Genomic DNA, 16,676 nt, shown 5'->3' on the forward strand with positions numbered 1-16,676 from the left:
CATCTTAGCCTTTTCCCCCTGGACATTTATTCATTGAATAACCTGGGTCATTTGATCTGTGAAAGTTTCCACAATCTGTATTTTGCTGATTGCCTCCATATGATTTTGTTTAACATGTTCCTCTGTTCCCTGCTTTAATCTGTGGAATGGTAGGTGCATTGGAGCAGTGGTTTCCAGTGTGTGTGTGTGTGTGTGTGTGTGTGTGTGTGTGTGTGTGTGATTTTATGCCCCTGTCCAGGGACATTTGATAATGCTTAGAAAGATTTATTTTTTTATTTTTACAGTGGAGTGGGTGGTTCTACTAGCATATCCTACAATGCACTGGACAGACCCTCACAGCAGGGAATTATCCAGCTCCAAACATCATTAGTGCTTGAGAAATTCCCATTTAGAAATCTGTTGAGGTTGTCATTTAATTTTTAAAATTGTTTCTGGCAAGATTGTAAGCAATGTGATATTTTGTCTACAAGCGTATAACAACTGCAAATCTCTATTTTTGTGATTTCAGCAACGCCTAGATTAGTATTTGCAAAATAGTGATGTTTTAATGCTCTAATTTCTTTTTCATTTGTTAGTTGAAATATTTATCATTTGGTTAACCAATGGTATAGTTCATTAAATAAAGGAAGACTAAAAAAGGGAAACCCTATGAATGTAAGCACTGTAGATTAAGTAACCCCTCCACACACATAAAAGCCCCAAAGTCAGGCACAGACAACATATGGTGATTACCAGAGGGAAAGGAAAATGGAGGGAGGTAGAAGAAGGTAAAGGAGGGAATAAATGAAGATGGAAGGATACTTGACTTGGGATGGTGTAAACACAATACAGTATAGAAGTGCTGTATTATAGAATTGTACACCTGAAACCTATATAATTTTATTAATTATGTCACCCCAATAAATTCAGCTAAAAAGTAGAAGAAATACTTGATTTCCCCTTTCATTTAATGGTTTTCAAGATAATTGATTTCCTATTATTCTCCAAAGGCAACACAATAATAATAACAATAATTATCTTTAGTAATATTACTATATTATCTGTGTACCTTATGCAAGTGCTGATACCATGTAGGTACTGTGGGTACCAACGAGTTGTCCTCTCCTTCTTATATTATCTTCTAGGAATATCTTGCTACCTAGTTTATAATAGATGTTGTCCATGTGTTTTTGAGTTTGCTGAGTTTGTCTGGTTTCATGGGGGAGATTTGAGCAAAGTAAAAATATATACAGTCACTGCCACTATATATCCAGAATCCATTTCATTTATTTGTTACCACATGATTGGGATTTAAAGACTTTTCCATTTATTTTAAGCCTATGCCACATGGAAAAGTATTTACTTCTGAAAAGAAATCAAATCAAGGTCATGAAAAAAAAGGATAGGCTTTGAAATTTAGGCGCAGTGGCCAAATCTTTATTTCTGTATTCATTACATGTATGCTATAGGATGTATTATTTAGTCAGCTTGGTCCTCACTTTCTAATTAGTAAAGTAGGAGATAATAATATCTGCCTTATAGGGTTTGTTCAGAGAAAATGAGATAACATTTATTTCTTCATTAATTCAACACTTACTGTCTGTCCTGTACGAGGTACTATTCTGGATCCTGTGTAAACATCAGTGAACAGACAAAGTGCTCTGTTCTCGGGAAATTTTCATGTGTAGGGGTAGACGGACAAACAAATGCATATGTATAAATTAGATAGTATGTCTGCTAGTGAGAACTGCTATGGAGAAAAATAAAATTGTGCAGGCAGAAAGAGCATGTTGCAATTTGCTCAGAATTTAAATAGGGTGGGCAGGGAAAATTTTATTGAATTTTAATAAGAGGGTGAAGAAGCAAACGGTGGACATCTGGATAAAGAGCATTCCAAGAAGAGAGAATAGTAAGTGCAAAGGTCCTGAGGTGGGAGGATGAGTACTATAGTCAAAGAAGAACAACGAAGCTAATGTAACTCAAGAGGACTAAATGAGGAAATATAGTAGCAGATGAAGTCAGAGAGGTATCTTTGGGAGGGTATTGTGGGGTCTTGAATTCTGAAAGGACTTCATCTTTTATTCTGAGTGAGACAGGAAGTCATTGGAGGGTTTTAAGCAGAAGAATGACATGACTTACTCTTTAAAATGATTATTCCAGGTAAATGTTCCAGCTCTGCTCCATCCTGGCTGTTGGCTGATGATCGTCTGTTTCCTGGTGGCTGTGCTGCTTCTTGTGTCGTTCTGTGATTTGCATAGGTGGTTGGAGGGGTAGGAAGGACTCAGGGAGATCCAGGAAATCTAGAAATGGAGTCATTGGTCCCTGAAGATGTGATTGTAAAGTTCAATCAGGAGGAGTGGGCTTTACTAAATCCTTCACAGAAAAAACTCTATAGAGATGTAATGTGGGAAACCGCCAGGAACCTGGCTTCAATAAATATAAAATGGGGAGATCAGACCAAAAACCAGGGGGAAAAACAAAGAATTCTTGGGTCAACAGAGATCTGTGAAAGCAAAAAGGTTAGTCAGTATGGAGATAATGTCAGCTTTATGCCAAGTACCAATCTGAACAACAAATTTGTTCCTGAAGTAAAACTCTATGAATGTAGGATATGTGGGAAAATCTTCACAGATCATTCATCTCATAATAGGCACATTAGATTGGGACATAAGCTCTCTGAGTATCAGAAATATAAAGAAAACCCATACAAATGTAACATATGTAAGCAAGGCTTTACTTCCCTTCGGTCTAGGGGAAGACATGAAAGAACTCACAAGGAAAAGAAAACCTATAAATGTAAGACATGTGGAAAAACCTTAATGGGATTCAAATTGCTTCGAAGTCACATGATCACACATACTGCATATGCTCGTAAGCGGAAGGCTTGTGAGAAAAACGTTAGTTCTTCAACTTCTCTTCAAGAGAGAACCCACACTGGAGAGACCCTCTCTCAGTTGAAACACTGTAGAACCCCCCCCGGAAATTACCAAAGTTTTCAAATACATGAAAGAAGTCACACTGAAGAGAAACGCTACAAATGTAAGGTTTGTGGAGAGGCCTTTGGACATGACACGTCCTTAAAAATACACAAATTGATGCACAGGGCAGAAAAGCCCTATACATGTAAGGAGTGTGGGAAGGCATTAAAACGATACTCTTCCTTACAAAAACATGAAAAGCTTCACACAGGAGAGAAACCCTATGAATGTAAGCACTGTGGCAAAGCCTACATTAATCGCAACTCCCTTGGGGCACACATGAAGATACATACTGGAAATATTCTTTATCAATGTAAGGAATGTGGGAAAGTATTTGTTTACCTTAGTTGGTGTCATAGACATGAACAAATGCACACTGGAGAGAAACCCTATAAATGTAAGCAATGTGGTCAAACCTATAGTCGTTATAGTTCCTTAGAAATACACGAAAGAAAGCATACAGGAGTGCAGCCTTTTACATGCAAGGAATGTGGTAAAGCCTTTACTTATAAAAAAAACCTTCAGATCCATTTGAAGGTGCACACTGGAGAGATACCCTATAAATGTAAAGAATGTGGTAAAATCTATAAAGATTATCGCTCCTTTGAAATACATGAAAGAATTCATACAGGAGAGAGGCCATTTAAATGCAAGGAATGTGATAAAGCCTTCTCTTCTAGAAAAGTCCTTCGGGGCCATGTGAAAATTCACACTGGAGAGAGACAATATGAATGTAAAGAATGTGGGAGAACCTATGTTAGTAGCATTTCTCTTCAAAGGCATATGAAGACTCACTGAACATAACCTAGTAAATCTAAATAGTGGGAGAAAGAGTTCAGTTTGCTCACATCTTTACGTGAAAACTCCCACTGAAATTAAAATATAAATCTGATGAGGCTTGATGAAAATGAACTTATGTATACCATTCCAGAAAACATTAAGGTTAAAAGAGTTATTAGAATTGTAAATACCGTGTGTCCCCGAAAATAAGACATCCTCCAAAAATAAGACCTAGTGCATGGAAAGATAAGACATCCCCTGAAAATAAGACCTAGCACAACTTTGGGAGAAAAAATTAATATAAGACACTGTCTTCTTTTTGGGGAAACGGTAGTTTTGTTAAAATAAGTAAAATGTTTATTCCAGCTGCTTGAGAATATAGTGGGGCAAAAGCATCATAAGGAAACTAGGCAAAAGATAAAAATGGTTTAGTCCATTAAGTATTGAGAAGTGATCATATGCAGAATGGTCACATTTAGAAGTAGAGTCAAGAGTAATTACTGAAGAATTGGGTATTAGGAGCTGAGTCAAGAGTATTCAAGAATGACTCCCAAGTTTTTTTTGGTGGGAGTATTGGCTTGATGGAGCTGTTATTTACTAAGATAAGACTATGGGATTAGTGACTTTTGGTGGGAGTATCAGGAGTTTAATTTTGGAAAAGGAAGTTTTGAGATGCATATTAGATATATCAATGGAGTTACTGGTTTGTCAATTGAACATGCTAATCTGAAGTTCAGGAGAGAAGTCTGAGATGGAGATCATTTGGAAGTCATTAATATAAAGATGGCAAAATAAGATGATCAAAGGAGTGGGTTTAGAGAAGGAGATGCTTTTTTGGAAAATTTCAGTATTTAGAGGTTGGGAGATGAGAAGGAACCAGCAAAAGATACTGAGAAATTGTTATTAGTGATATAGGAAGAAAACCAGGAGTGTCTGGTGCACTGGAAGGCAATGGATTTTAAAAAAATTGATTTTTTACAGAGAGGAAGAGAGAGGGATAGAGAGCTAGAAACATCGATGAGAATCATCCATCAGCTGCCTCTTGCACACCCCCTACTGGGGATGTGCCGCAACTAAGGTACATGCCCTTGACTGGAATCGAACCCGGGACCTTTCAGTCCGCAGACCAACGCTCTACCACTGAGCCAAACCGGTTTCGGCAGGATTTTTTTTAAAGGAGAGAGTGATCAACTGTATTAAATGCTATTGTTAGGTTCAGCTAGATCAGTTTTGAGAATTGATCACTGAATTTGGCAATGAAAGGGCTGTTCGTGGCCTTTCAGTGGTATATGTAGGGTAGGGTGGAGGTAGGAAGCAAAAGCCTGATTGGTGTAGATTTTGAAAGAGAAATGGAAGCAGGAAGAGTCCCTCCCCCCCCCCCCCCCCCGCAAAAAAAAAAAGATTTTCACTATAACATGGGGCAGTATCTGGAGTGGTATATGGGATCAAGGCAAGTTTTTAAACTTTTTGATTTCAAAGATGGGTGTATTTACAGAATGTTTGAATACTGGTGAGACTGATTCAGTAGAAAGGAAGACTTGATTATGTCGAGGGAGGAGATAATTGCTAGAGAAATGTTCTTGATTAAGCAAGAGGGATGGGATCAAGTGTATAAGTGGAGGATTTGGCTTTTAATCAGAGCAAGGACAGCTCATCCATGTGTCAGAAGGAGTGTAGATCATAGAAAAATAGATGTAGGTAGGTGGATAGAAGGCCTGGTAAGAGCCTGTGGGATCATGTGATACTTGTCTTTCTCTGGCTTATTTCATGTAGCATAATACTCCATGCTGCCTCAAAGAATAAAATATACTTCTTTTTCACAGCTTTCTAGTATCACATGATCTCACTTACATGTGGAGTTCAAAGAACAAAATAAATTGATGAATATAATAGATCCGGAGACATGGAAGCATATAACAAGGGAAGGGGAGGAAGAGTGGGGAGAGTTTAACCAAAGACGGAAAGGTCGGGGGAGGGGAGAGGGAAGAGTTTAACCAAAGAGGGAAATGGCCGAAAACCGGTTTGGCTCAGTGGTAGAGCATCGGTCTGCGGACTGAAAGGTCCCAAGTTCGATTCCGGTCAAGGGCATGTACATTGGTTGCAAGCACATCCCGGGTAGGGGGTGTGCAAGAGGCAGCTGGTCGATGTTTCTCTCTCATAGACATTTCTAGCTATCTATCTCTCTCCCTCTCTGTAAAAAACAAAACAAAAAACAAACAAAAAAACAAAACAAAAAACAAACAAAAAAACAAAAAAAAAAAAAAAAAAACAAAAAAAAAAAAAAAAAAACAAAACAAAAAACAATAAAATATATAAAAAACCCCAAAAAACAACAACAAACAAACAAACAAACAAAGAAAAACAGGGAAATGGGGTGGGGGGAGGGAAGAGTTTAACCAAAGAGGGAAATGGGGTGTGGGGAGGGAAGAGTTTAACCAAAGAAGGAAGGGGGAGAGGGAAGCACTAACTAAAGAGGGGAAGTGGGTGGGGGGTGGGAGCGGGAAGCACTAACTAAAGAGGGGAAGTGGGTGGGGGGTGGGAGCGGGAAGAGATTAATCAAATAATTTAGATGCATGTATGTATAACCTATGGATACAGGCATGGGGGGAAAAGGGGGATATCTGTAATACTTTCAACAATAAAGAAGCATTTGAAAAACAAAGCCTGTGGGAATTGTTTTGATTGTATCTGTTTTACATGAAACAAGAAACTTCCATCAGCTGAGAATAAGTAAAGAAGAGATACTGAGTTTTGAAGAGAAAGAAGATAAATTCATGTCTAGTGGGAAAGTGAATGGAAATATAGTGGGGCAGTCAGTCTTCAGTCTTAACTAAGGACCTCCTTGAGGTAATAATGAATTTAGAGTGAGACCAGTCACTATAGTTGTGAATTTTTTTTGCCTCTGCCAACATTTAGGTTGCATGGATGCAGGTCTTGAATCAGCAGAGATGTGTATTTAATGAAATGTGGGGTTTTGCTAGGTGATTATGATAGAGAAAAGAATGACGGAGTTGACAATGTATGTAATGGAGTGATTTGTTGACCATGGAGTTTATGATAGGTAAGTAGGAAAACAAGGACATTTTGGGGAGTGAGAGACAGGATGGTAGAATCAATGAGTTGGGCATATCAGTGGGGTAGAGGGATTAGTGTGGGACTGGGTACTGGAGAGAGTAAGCAGAAAGACAGGAAGTGGTGATTGGGGAATAGAACGATTGAAAATAAGATAGCTGAGAGCTGCTGTTATTGGTAGTGACAAAAATCATGCATATGGCCACGAGAGTGGGCTGTTGAGGTAAGGCTCAGTGCTTGACACATAGTAGATTGTCAATAAGAGTTCATTTCCTCTCCTATTCCTTTACTGCTATGATTAGAGCACTGTAAATATGGGGCACTATTCAATAAATTCTCTCTCTTAAAATGAGCCAAACAATCCAATAGCACCTGTAAAATACCTGGTCCACATCCTTCATTTCAGATCAAGGATTTGTATTTTACTTTCCATAAATTATGGCAGTTAGTCCAAATTTTTGGTACTGGCACATAAGCATTGCTGATTGCTAATGGGAAATGAGGGGGGAGAATAGAAAGACATTATTCAAGAAATTTATATGCATATATGTATAACCTATGAATACAGACAAACATGCTTTCTCTTGGAATATGACCTCAGAATCATTCTCAACACAGTATCCAGGCCTCTACTGCCAACCAGTGAGAGTTGGCATATATGATTAAACCTATTTGTCATCCTGGAGCTACTGATAAGGTAGGTCACTTAGGAATTTAAATTGTTTTAGTTGGTGAAACTCAGTTATTTCTAAGTCAAGGTCTTGAGTCATATTTAAGTTTTCCCACGAGGGAATAAATGCTTTCTTATTTTGAGTAATGACTTTTCAGGTGTATGGTGTCTACAATGCTTTCTTTAGGACAGCCCCATGGAAGAATGCTTTAAAAAAATTCCAGATTAACTAAATAAAAAGAAAGTGGTAGAAAATTAGTTTCTCCAGTATACTTGTATACCAGACCATCATTATTAGTTAGTGTTTGTCCTAAACAATGGCACTAATTTGAAATGTTAGGTTTTGGCCATGTATTTTAAATCTTTAAATTCTAACCATTCAGATAATTGTATTGGATAATTTTAGTTTTATCAGGGAAAGAAAAATGAGTAATGCTTTAAAAACGATTTGTGTTTCAGAGCAACTCCGGATTCCAAGTGACTAAAAACATGAACTGTGTCTGAGTCACTTCACTTTAGCTATATTTTGGGGGTGGCTTGTTTTAGTTGATTGCCTTGAACATAACACATTTGTGTCTTAGTGATGCTCACTCTTCCCCCTGCTTTCACGGGGGTGGATCATTTGGAGATGCAAACTGATCATTTTTTGTTTCATCCGTCAAAAGGAATAGAATGAGATAAAGAGGCATTAACTTTTTCTAAACTTAAATTTCCAGCAAAAGATGACTGTTGCTTAGCAAAGGATGTTGGCAGAGTTTATTTGATTGCAAAATTACCGGAATAGTTGTTTTGAAAGTGATCTCTTTGCGGAAAGTCCAATTAAGTCTTATTTAATGAGTGGAGAATAGAGCTAAGTACTCTGAGGATTATAGAGAAGTATTATTTACAGTTCATGCTTTCAGTGTTTTCGAGTCTAGTTGGGAAGATACATTGTGCTAAGATGAAGTTCAACAAACATGCAAAACTATACATTTCCAGTATTAAATTTGAGAGAATGATGGTAAGAGCTATAGGACTTCAAATGGAGGAACCGTCCCAACATGAGTGGGTAGAGAAGCCCGACTCTTCCTCCTAAGAGCTGTGAGCTCTTGCACAAGTCATTTAACCTCTCTGGGCCTTACTTCTATAAAAGATTAGTAGCACAATTCATAATAGCTAACATTTGGAAACACCCTTAAGTGCCCATCAGTGGATTAAAAAACTGGCTGAGCTGCTGTGAAAAAGAAGGAATTCTTACCATTTGCAGCAGCATGGATGGATCTGGAGAGCAGTATGCTAAGAGAAATAAGCCAGTCGGAGAAAGATTAGTATCTTTTAATCTCACTCATGTGGAATATAATGAACAACCTAAACTGATGAACAAAAATAGAGCCAATCATAGAAGCATCAAACAGACTGTCCAAACTATGAGGGAAGGCAGGGGTGAGAGGGTAAGAAATCAACCAAAGGACTTGTATGCATGCATATAAGCATAACCAATGGCCACAGACGGGTGTGGGAGGGTGGGGAGTAAGGGCATGTGCTGGGAGGTGGGAGCATCTGGGGAGAAGTCAATGGGAGAAAAAGAAGACATGTAATACTTTAAACAATACATAATTTAAATAACAAAATAAATTAAATAAATAAAATAAAAAATTAAAAAGATAACAATAGAAAGACCTATCTCATAAAGCCAGGATACAGATTAAATGAGTTAAGGTAAATATCTCACTATGTGTATTGATTCATTTTCCAGTACCTGATACATGGAAGGCTTTATATATTCTGTAAATCTTAGTTTCTTTCCTTTTTTATTTAAATAAAGTATTACATATAGTAGTACATATATCTTTTTTTACCCCATCGACCTTCCCCAGCCTCCCCTTAATCATTGTTAGGATACACAGCTTTCTCAAGTGTGTTTTGAAATATTAACTCAATTTTTTAAAATTTTATTGATTTCAGAGAGAAAGGGAGAGGGAGAGAGAGAGAGAATCATCCATGATGAGAGAGAATCATGGATCGGCTGCCTCCTGCACGTCCCCCACTGGGGATTGAGCCCACAACCTGGATATGTGCCCTGATTGGGAATCAAACTATTATTTCCTGGTTGATAGATCAATGCTCAACTGCTGAGCCATGTTGGCCAGGCTTAACTCCATTTTTTAATTTTAATTTTTTTGAGGCAAGTCAGCTGTCAACTTGATTATTTTGGGGGGACCGGTGTGCTCAGGAGCTCCTGGTGGGGCGGTGCTTCTTCACCATCATGGACTTCCAGCAGCAAAGATGGCGCCTGCTGCGAAGATGGGAAGATGGCGCTGGCTGTGAAGATGGTAGCTGTTCACAGATCTGGGTAGTACTTGTTCTTGCGAATCATGTGTCAGATGCTGCTCAGAGAGGCCTTAGAGTTCTTGTTGATGGTGGCTGGCTTTTTCTAGTCTGATCACTGCTTCGCGAAGCTCGGGGCACCTTTGCCTGTGGCCCGCTGGCTCCACGTCTTGCAGTGATTCAGTCTGTCATAGCGGAAGGAGTTGTGGGCATTCTAATTATTGGATTGGGTGCTGTACCTCTGCTTGTTCCTTTTCTTAGGAAGCTGGGACAGTTCCGCACCACCATGCATTACAACTGGGGGAACATTGCGGCAGCTCCTCTCGCTATGGCAGCCAGAGAGAGAGGTAACTTCATTTTTTTAAATTACCAAAATAATCCGCTATATTTTTGAGGAAATTATAATTAAGTATTCTCCATTCCTTTTTCCTCTTACCGTATTTTCCGGCATATAAGACGGCCCCCTAATTTTACAGTTAAAACATAGGTTTAGGTCTATATTTGCTGTATAAGACTACCCCCCACTTCCAAGGCAACACCAGTTCTTTTTTTAATAGACCACCTCTCTGACTGTGGCCAATCTGAGCAGGCTTTTTACTAGAATACAGTGTCATCTTATTCGCCGGAAAATACGGTATTTCTGCATTTCTTAGATCTTTCTTTTTCACCCAATTTGCTTCTTTCTCTGGATTTGGCCTCTGTTTCTATAGTATACGTTTTTCTGATACCCCTCCTATCTTCAATATTTTGGGGAGGGGGTAAAAAGAGTCTGTTCAATAAAGGTTGCTGAGAAAATTGAACAGACATGCAAGAAAAAAATGAAACTAAACCACCTTCTTAAACCATACAGAAAAAATAAGTTCAAACTGGATTAAAGAATTAAAAAAATCATTTAAAATTTTTTATTTTTAAATACAGTTTACATTCAATATTATTCTTATTAGTTTCAGGTATGCAGCATTGTGGTTAGGAAATCATGTACTTCACAAAGTTTTCCTCTGAAATTTCCAGTACCTACCTGACACCAACCGTAGTTAGTATAGTAGTATTGACTATATTCCCTATATGCTGTATTTTGTATCCCTGTGACTATTGTACTTCTTTTTATTTAAATCTTTATTGTTGAAAATATTAAGTATTTCCCCTTTTCCCCAATTGACATTTCCCAGCCTGCCCCTGCCCTCCACCCTAAGCCTTCACCTCCCTATTGTCTGTGTCCATGGGTTATGTATTTATGCATACAAGTTTGTTGATTGATCTCTTCTCACCCACCCACCCTACCCTACCTTCTCTCTGAGGTTTGACAGTCTGTTTGATGCTTCTATATCTCTGGATCTATTTTTGATTATCAGTTAATGTTGTTCATTACAATCCACTTCTGAGTGAGATCATGTGATACTTATGTTTCTGATTGGCTTATTTTTCTTTGCATAATGCTCTCCAGATCCATCCATGCTGTTGCAAATGGTAGGAGTTCCTTCCTTTTTACAGAGTGTAGTATTTCATTGTGTGGATATACCCTAGTTTTCTAATCCACTCATCTGCTGATGGGCATTTAAACTGTTTCCAACTGTTAGCTATTGTAAATTGTGCTGCTATGAAAATAGGGGTGCATCTATCCTTTCTTATTAGTGTTTCTCTTTTCTTGGGATATATTCCTAGAAGTGCGATCACTGGGTCAAATGGCAGTTCAATTTTCAAATTTTTTGAGGAAACTCCATAGTATTTTCCACAGAGGCTGCACCAGTCTGCATTCCCACCAGTAGTGTATGAGGGTTCCCTTTTCTTCACATCCTTGCCAGTACTTGTCCTTTGTTGATTTGTTGATGATAGTCATTCTGATAGGTGTGAGATGGTACCGCATTGTTGTTTTGATTTGTATCTCTCAGATGATTAGAGACATTTAGCATTTTTTCATAGGCCTCTGTATGTCAACTTTGAAGAAGTGCCTATTTAGGTCCTTTGCCCATTTTTTAATTGGATTGTTTGTCTTCCTTTTGTTAAGTTGTATGAGTTCTCTATATATTTTGGAGATTAAATTCTTATCAGATGTATCATTGGCAAATAGGTTCTCCCATGCAGTGGGCTCTCTTGTTATTTTATTGATGGCTTCTTTTGCTGTGCAGAAGCTTTTTATTTTGATGTAGTCCTATTTGGTTATTTTCTCCTTTGTTTCCATTGTCCTAGGGGATGTATTGGTAAACATATTGCTATGAGAGATGTCTGAGATTTTGCTGCCTATGGTTTCTTCTAGGATTTTTATGATTTCACAACTCTAATTCTTTTATCTGCTCTAGTTTCACTCTTTTACATGTACCTGTCCAATTTTCCCAGCACCATTTATTGAAGAGACTATCTTTTCTCCATTATATGCTCTTGCCTCCTTTGTCAAATATTAATGGCATGTATGGCTTGGTTCAATTTCTGAATTCTCTGTTCTGTTTTACTAGTTTATATGTCTGTTCTTATGTCAGTACCAGGCTATTTTGAGTACAGTGGCTTTTTAGTATAACTTGATATCTGGTATTGTGATCTCTCCAACTTTGTTCTTCTTTCTCAAGATTACTGTGGCTACTTAGGGTCTTTATTTTATTCCAAATACAGTTTTGGAGAGTTTATTCTAGGTCTGTGAAATATGTTGTTGGTATTTTAATAGGGATTGCATTGAATCTATAGATTGCTTTGGGTAGTGTGGACATTTTAATGATGTTGATTCCACCAGTACATGAACCCAATATATTCTTCCACTTGTTTATATCTGCCTCTATATCTTTTTTCAACGTCCAGTAGTTTTCCCATTACAGGTCTTTTACCTCCTTGGTTAAGTTTATTCCTCAGTATCTTAATTTTTTGTTGCAATGGTAAATTGGATTTTCTCCCCTTTCTGAGATTTCATTATTGGTTTATAAAAATGCCATGGATTTCGGTGTATTAATTTTGTATCCTACATTGCTGAATTCATTTATTAAATTTATTAGTTTTTAATGTAGTCTTTATGGTTTTCTATATACAATATCATGTCATCTGCTAATAATGACAGTTTTATTTCCTCCTTTCCAACTTGGATGCCTTTTATTTCTTCTTCTTGTCTGATCACTATGGCTAGCACTTCTAGTATTATGTCAAACAGGAGTGGTGAAAGTGGGCATCCTTGTATTGTTCCTGTTCTTAGGAGAAATGGTTTTAGCTTTTGCCCATTGAGTATGATGTTGGCTGTAGGTTTGTCATATAAGGCTTTTATTATGTTGAAGTATGATTGCTCTATTCCCACTTTGCTGAGAGTTTTTATCAAAAATAGGTTTTGGGTTTTGTTGAATGCTTTTCTGCATCAATTGATATGGTCTTGTGATTTTTGTCTAGCAATATATTAATGTGATGTATTAGATTTATTGATTTGCTGATATTGTACCAGCCTTACATCACCAGAATGAATCCCACTTCGTCATGGTGTATGATTTTTTGAATGTATTGCTGGATCTGACTTGCTAAAACTTTGTTGAGGATTTTAGCATCTATGTTCATTAGGGATATTGGCCCATAATTCTTTTTATTTGTAGTGTCTTTATCTGGTTTTGGTATTAGGATAATGTTGGTCTCATAGAAAGAGCTTGGAAGTGTTCCCTCCTCTTGAATTTTTTGGAATAGTTTGATAAGGATGGGTGTTAGTCCTTTGAATCTTTTGGTAAAACTCCTCTGTGAAGCCATCTGGACCATCCTGTTTGAGTTGTGGAAGATTATATTTTTCTATGAATATGTCCATTTACTCAAGATTGTCCAGTTTGTTGGAACAGAGTTTTTCATAGTATTTTTTACAACCCTTTGTATTTCTGTGGGGTCAGTTGTTATTTCACCTCTTTCATTTCTGATTTTGTTTATTTGGGTTCTCTCTCTTTGCTTCTTGGTCAGCTTGGCTAGAGGTTCATCAATCTTATTTATCCTTTCAAAGAACCAGGTCTTGGTTTCACTGATCTTTTGTATTTTCTTTTTAGTCTCTATGTAATTTATTTCCACGCTAATCTTTACTATTTCCTTTCTTTTACTTACTCCTCCACTTATTCTTGTCTTGTTTTTTTCCCTCATACTGCCCGCCAGCTTTCTTACATAAAGGGTGAGGTTGCTTTGAGGGGTGGGATGGGTGGAGGAGTAGCCCCGGTTGAACCCCTCATGTACCACAGGCTCCAGCCAATGGCCTTCCTGTATGACAGCTTTTTTATTCACTCATCTACTGGTGGGCTCTTGGGTTGCTTCCATATCTTGGCTATTGTAAATAGTACTACAGTGAACATGGGGTGCATAAGTTCTTTCAAATTTGCGTCTTGGATTTCTTCGGATATATACCCAGAAGTGGAATTGATGGGTCAAAAGGCAGTTCCATTTTTAAATTTTTTTGAATGCCCTCCATACTCTCTTTACTATGGAGGGAATGGGTGAAGGTTCTCCTTAGCCTCTTTATCTACTATGTTCTAGAAGCATGTGGAGGAACTTAAAAAATTGGTTTCCTGGTTCTGTAAGGGATGATTCATGTCTTTTAGGCCCAGTCACATTTTTCCCCCCAACCTCTGTGCCCTTAGGCAGAAAGCTGTGGTTTGAACATGGCATCCCAATGAGTCAGGAAATCATTTCTTACCAAACCGCTTTTCTCTCTAATGGGAAGCCCTGAAATAGATGTGCCTCACATCCCTGCTGCAAGCCTTTGCTGTCATTTAGAGGAGCTATTGCTCTATCAGAACTCACACTGAAGCCTATTATTCCAGGGAGACAATTTTGTTATAAAGAAATGATTTGTTATTTTAAGACTTGGCAAACAAGCACATGAGGGAGGGAAAAAGTTCATTTGGAGAGATAGCAATAACTCTTGGTGAGGTGTGCTTCTACCTTGGTTTTGTTTTACAGAAAGAGCCAGGATTTGGCACGAGCTAAAATTCTTTAAAGCTAATTTATCAGGCATAGCCAGCTTCTGCTCATTACCCTTGAAAATAGACTGCCTTGTGTTTTATACACCTACATGTGAAACACCTTCTGTTGCTTATGTGGGACAAGTTGGAAGAAAGACCCAACGAAGCAGTGCAGATGCCTTGTGCTCATAATCAGAAATTGGTGGAAATTGACACATGACAAAATAATCTGCTAAGTTTTCCAAAGCCATGCTATGTCTCCATCAGTGATTGTCTGTGCTGACTTATCATTTATCCCAAGTCTCATTGGAAGCAATTACAGACATTTTAAAACAGGCAGTCAAAATAACAAGTCATTTAGACGGGCAATTATGCATTATATGTAGTTGTCCTTTCTATTAGAAGATGACACTATTGATGCTACAATCTCCCCATTTGAAAAAAAATGTGGCTGAAAGACTGAAGTGTGACTGTCAGATTCTTTCCCTAGGATCATGCATGCTGCCTGTCATTTTGCTGTGAACTCAAGTGGCAGCCTGCAGGCGTCCTGGCTTTTCTTCTCCACCTCTTAGCCTCATGGTCAGGGTCTAATTAGGCATTATGAGCAGGCAAAGAACACATTTACAAAGTCTGCTCATGTTGGAGATGGTTTTGAGGCCTAGGTGAGGGTTATAGGCTTCTGGGTGGTTCTTGAGCTTTGACCCACTGGAGGTGCAGTGCGTTCGGCAGGCATTTCCTTTAGGGTGACAAAACAGGAAGGCTTTGCCACCAAGCCTGGTGTCCTTGAGAACTTCAAATCAATCCATGTCTTTAGCGGAAACTGTGAAGACATGGGATTTCTTTGTTAAATTTATATTTGTGAAATGTGGCAGTCTGTGTTTAATGTGTTTGGTTGATTTGCAAAATGGGCTCTCTTCCTTAAAAAAGTCGAGTTGTAAAAGGCTGTATCTTTCACTGAGAGGCTGAGTTAATAAGGAACAGCTGGGGCCCAGTGACGTCATCTGCCACCTGCATGAAAGGCAGCTCAGAGGCTCACACCAAAAGAGAGTGATCCAGAAAAGTGGATTTCAGACCTTTTATTTTTTGTAATTATTTCGCAGAGGGTAATTTTTACCATTGAATTCATTTGTCAAGGAAAAAAGAAAGATCATTTGCCAAACATGAAAATGTATCACAGAGATCAAAACTGACTTGCTGTGGTTGAAGTTGGAATGGGAAGGAAGCCCAGGACTCATTCAGCTTTCTCATCTTAAATAATGGTCCTTAAAGTTCCTCCTTGGAGTTTTGGGGAGAAAGGTTGGGCAACAAGAATGTTTTTAGTGATGGGATACATGTATCCCAGAGAGTTGACAGATGATTCATTTTGGTGTTGGAAGAAAATGTTAATAATTCTATTTATATTTATTTTTCCCTCATTTAAAAATTCTGGTTTTATATGTATAATAATATACTAATACATTGATACATTGGCACATATAATTTATAAGTAAGCATCGTATTTTAGAGGAGCATGCTCAATTTATTTTCCATGAGAAATACACTGTTGAGAATATTTGGAGACTGCTCACTGAACTCAACCTGCATAGCCCAGTGGTTGGGGGGCAACTTATGAACCAGGAGATCATGGTTCAATTCCCGGTTAGGGCAACATGCCCGGGTTGTGGTCTTGATTCCCAGTGGGGGCATGTAGGAGGCAGCCAATCAATGAACTTCTCTTATCATTAATGTTTTGCTCGCTCTCTTCCTCTCCATTCCTCTTTGAAACCAATAAAATATATATTTCAAACAACAACAACAGCAAAACTAAAGCTAAACTAAATGAAACCCGGCTAGTCTATTGGATGGGTTCCTTTGAGCTACTAGATAATACCAAGAAGCAAATATAGTTTGTCCCGAAGATATTAGGAGATTCAATGGGCTGTATTTCAAATAGGCTATGACCAGATTTTCTGGTACTCTAGGTAAAAGATCCTAAATTTGAAAATTTTGTATTTC

The 16,676-nt window shown here is 38.1% G+C and overlaps 1 protein-coding gene across 1 annotated transcript; it reads left to right on the forward strand.

Annotated features, from left to right (window-relative positions):
• Nucleotides 1-2,285: 2,285 nt before the first annotated feature.
• On the forward strand, nt 2,286-3,755 carry LOC118720165 (zinc finger protein 709-like). Its single transcript, XM_036440087.1, has one exon. The coding sequence runs from the start codon at nt 2,286-2,288 to the stop codon at nt 3,753-3,755; it is 1,470 nt and encodes a 489-aa protein (XP_036295980.1).
• Nucleotides 3,756-16,676: the final 12,921 nt, after the last annotated feature.

This window comes from Pipistrellus kuhlii, unplaced genomic scaffold (assembly GCF_014108245.1).
Source record: "Pipistrellus kuhlii isolate mPipKuh1 unplaced genomic scaffold, mPipKuh1.p scaffold_m20_p_16, whole genome shotgun sequence".
Lineage (NCBI taxonomy): Eukaryota > Metazoa > Chordata > Mammalia > Chiroptera > Vespertilionidae > Pipistrellus > Pipistrellus kuhlii.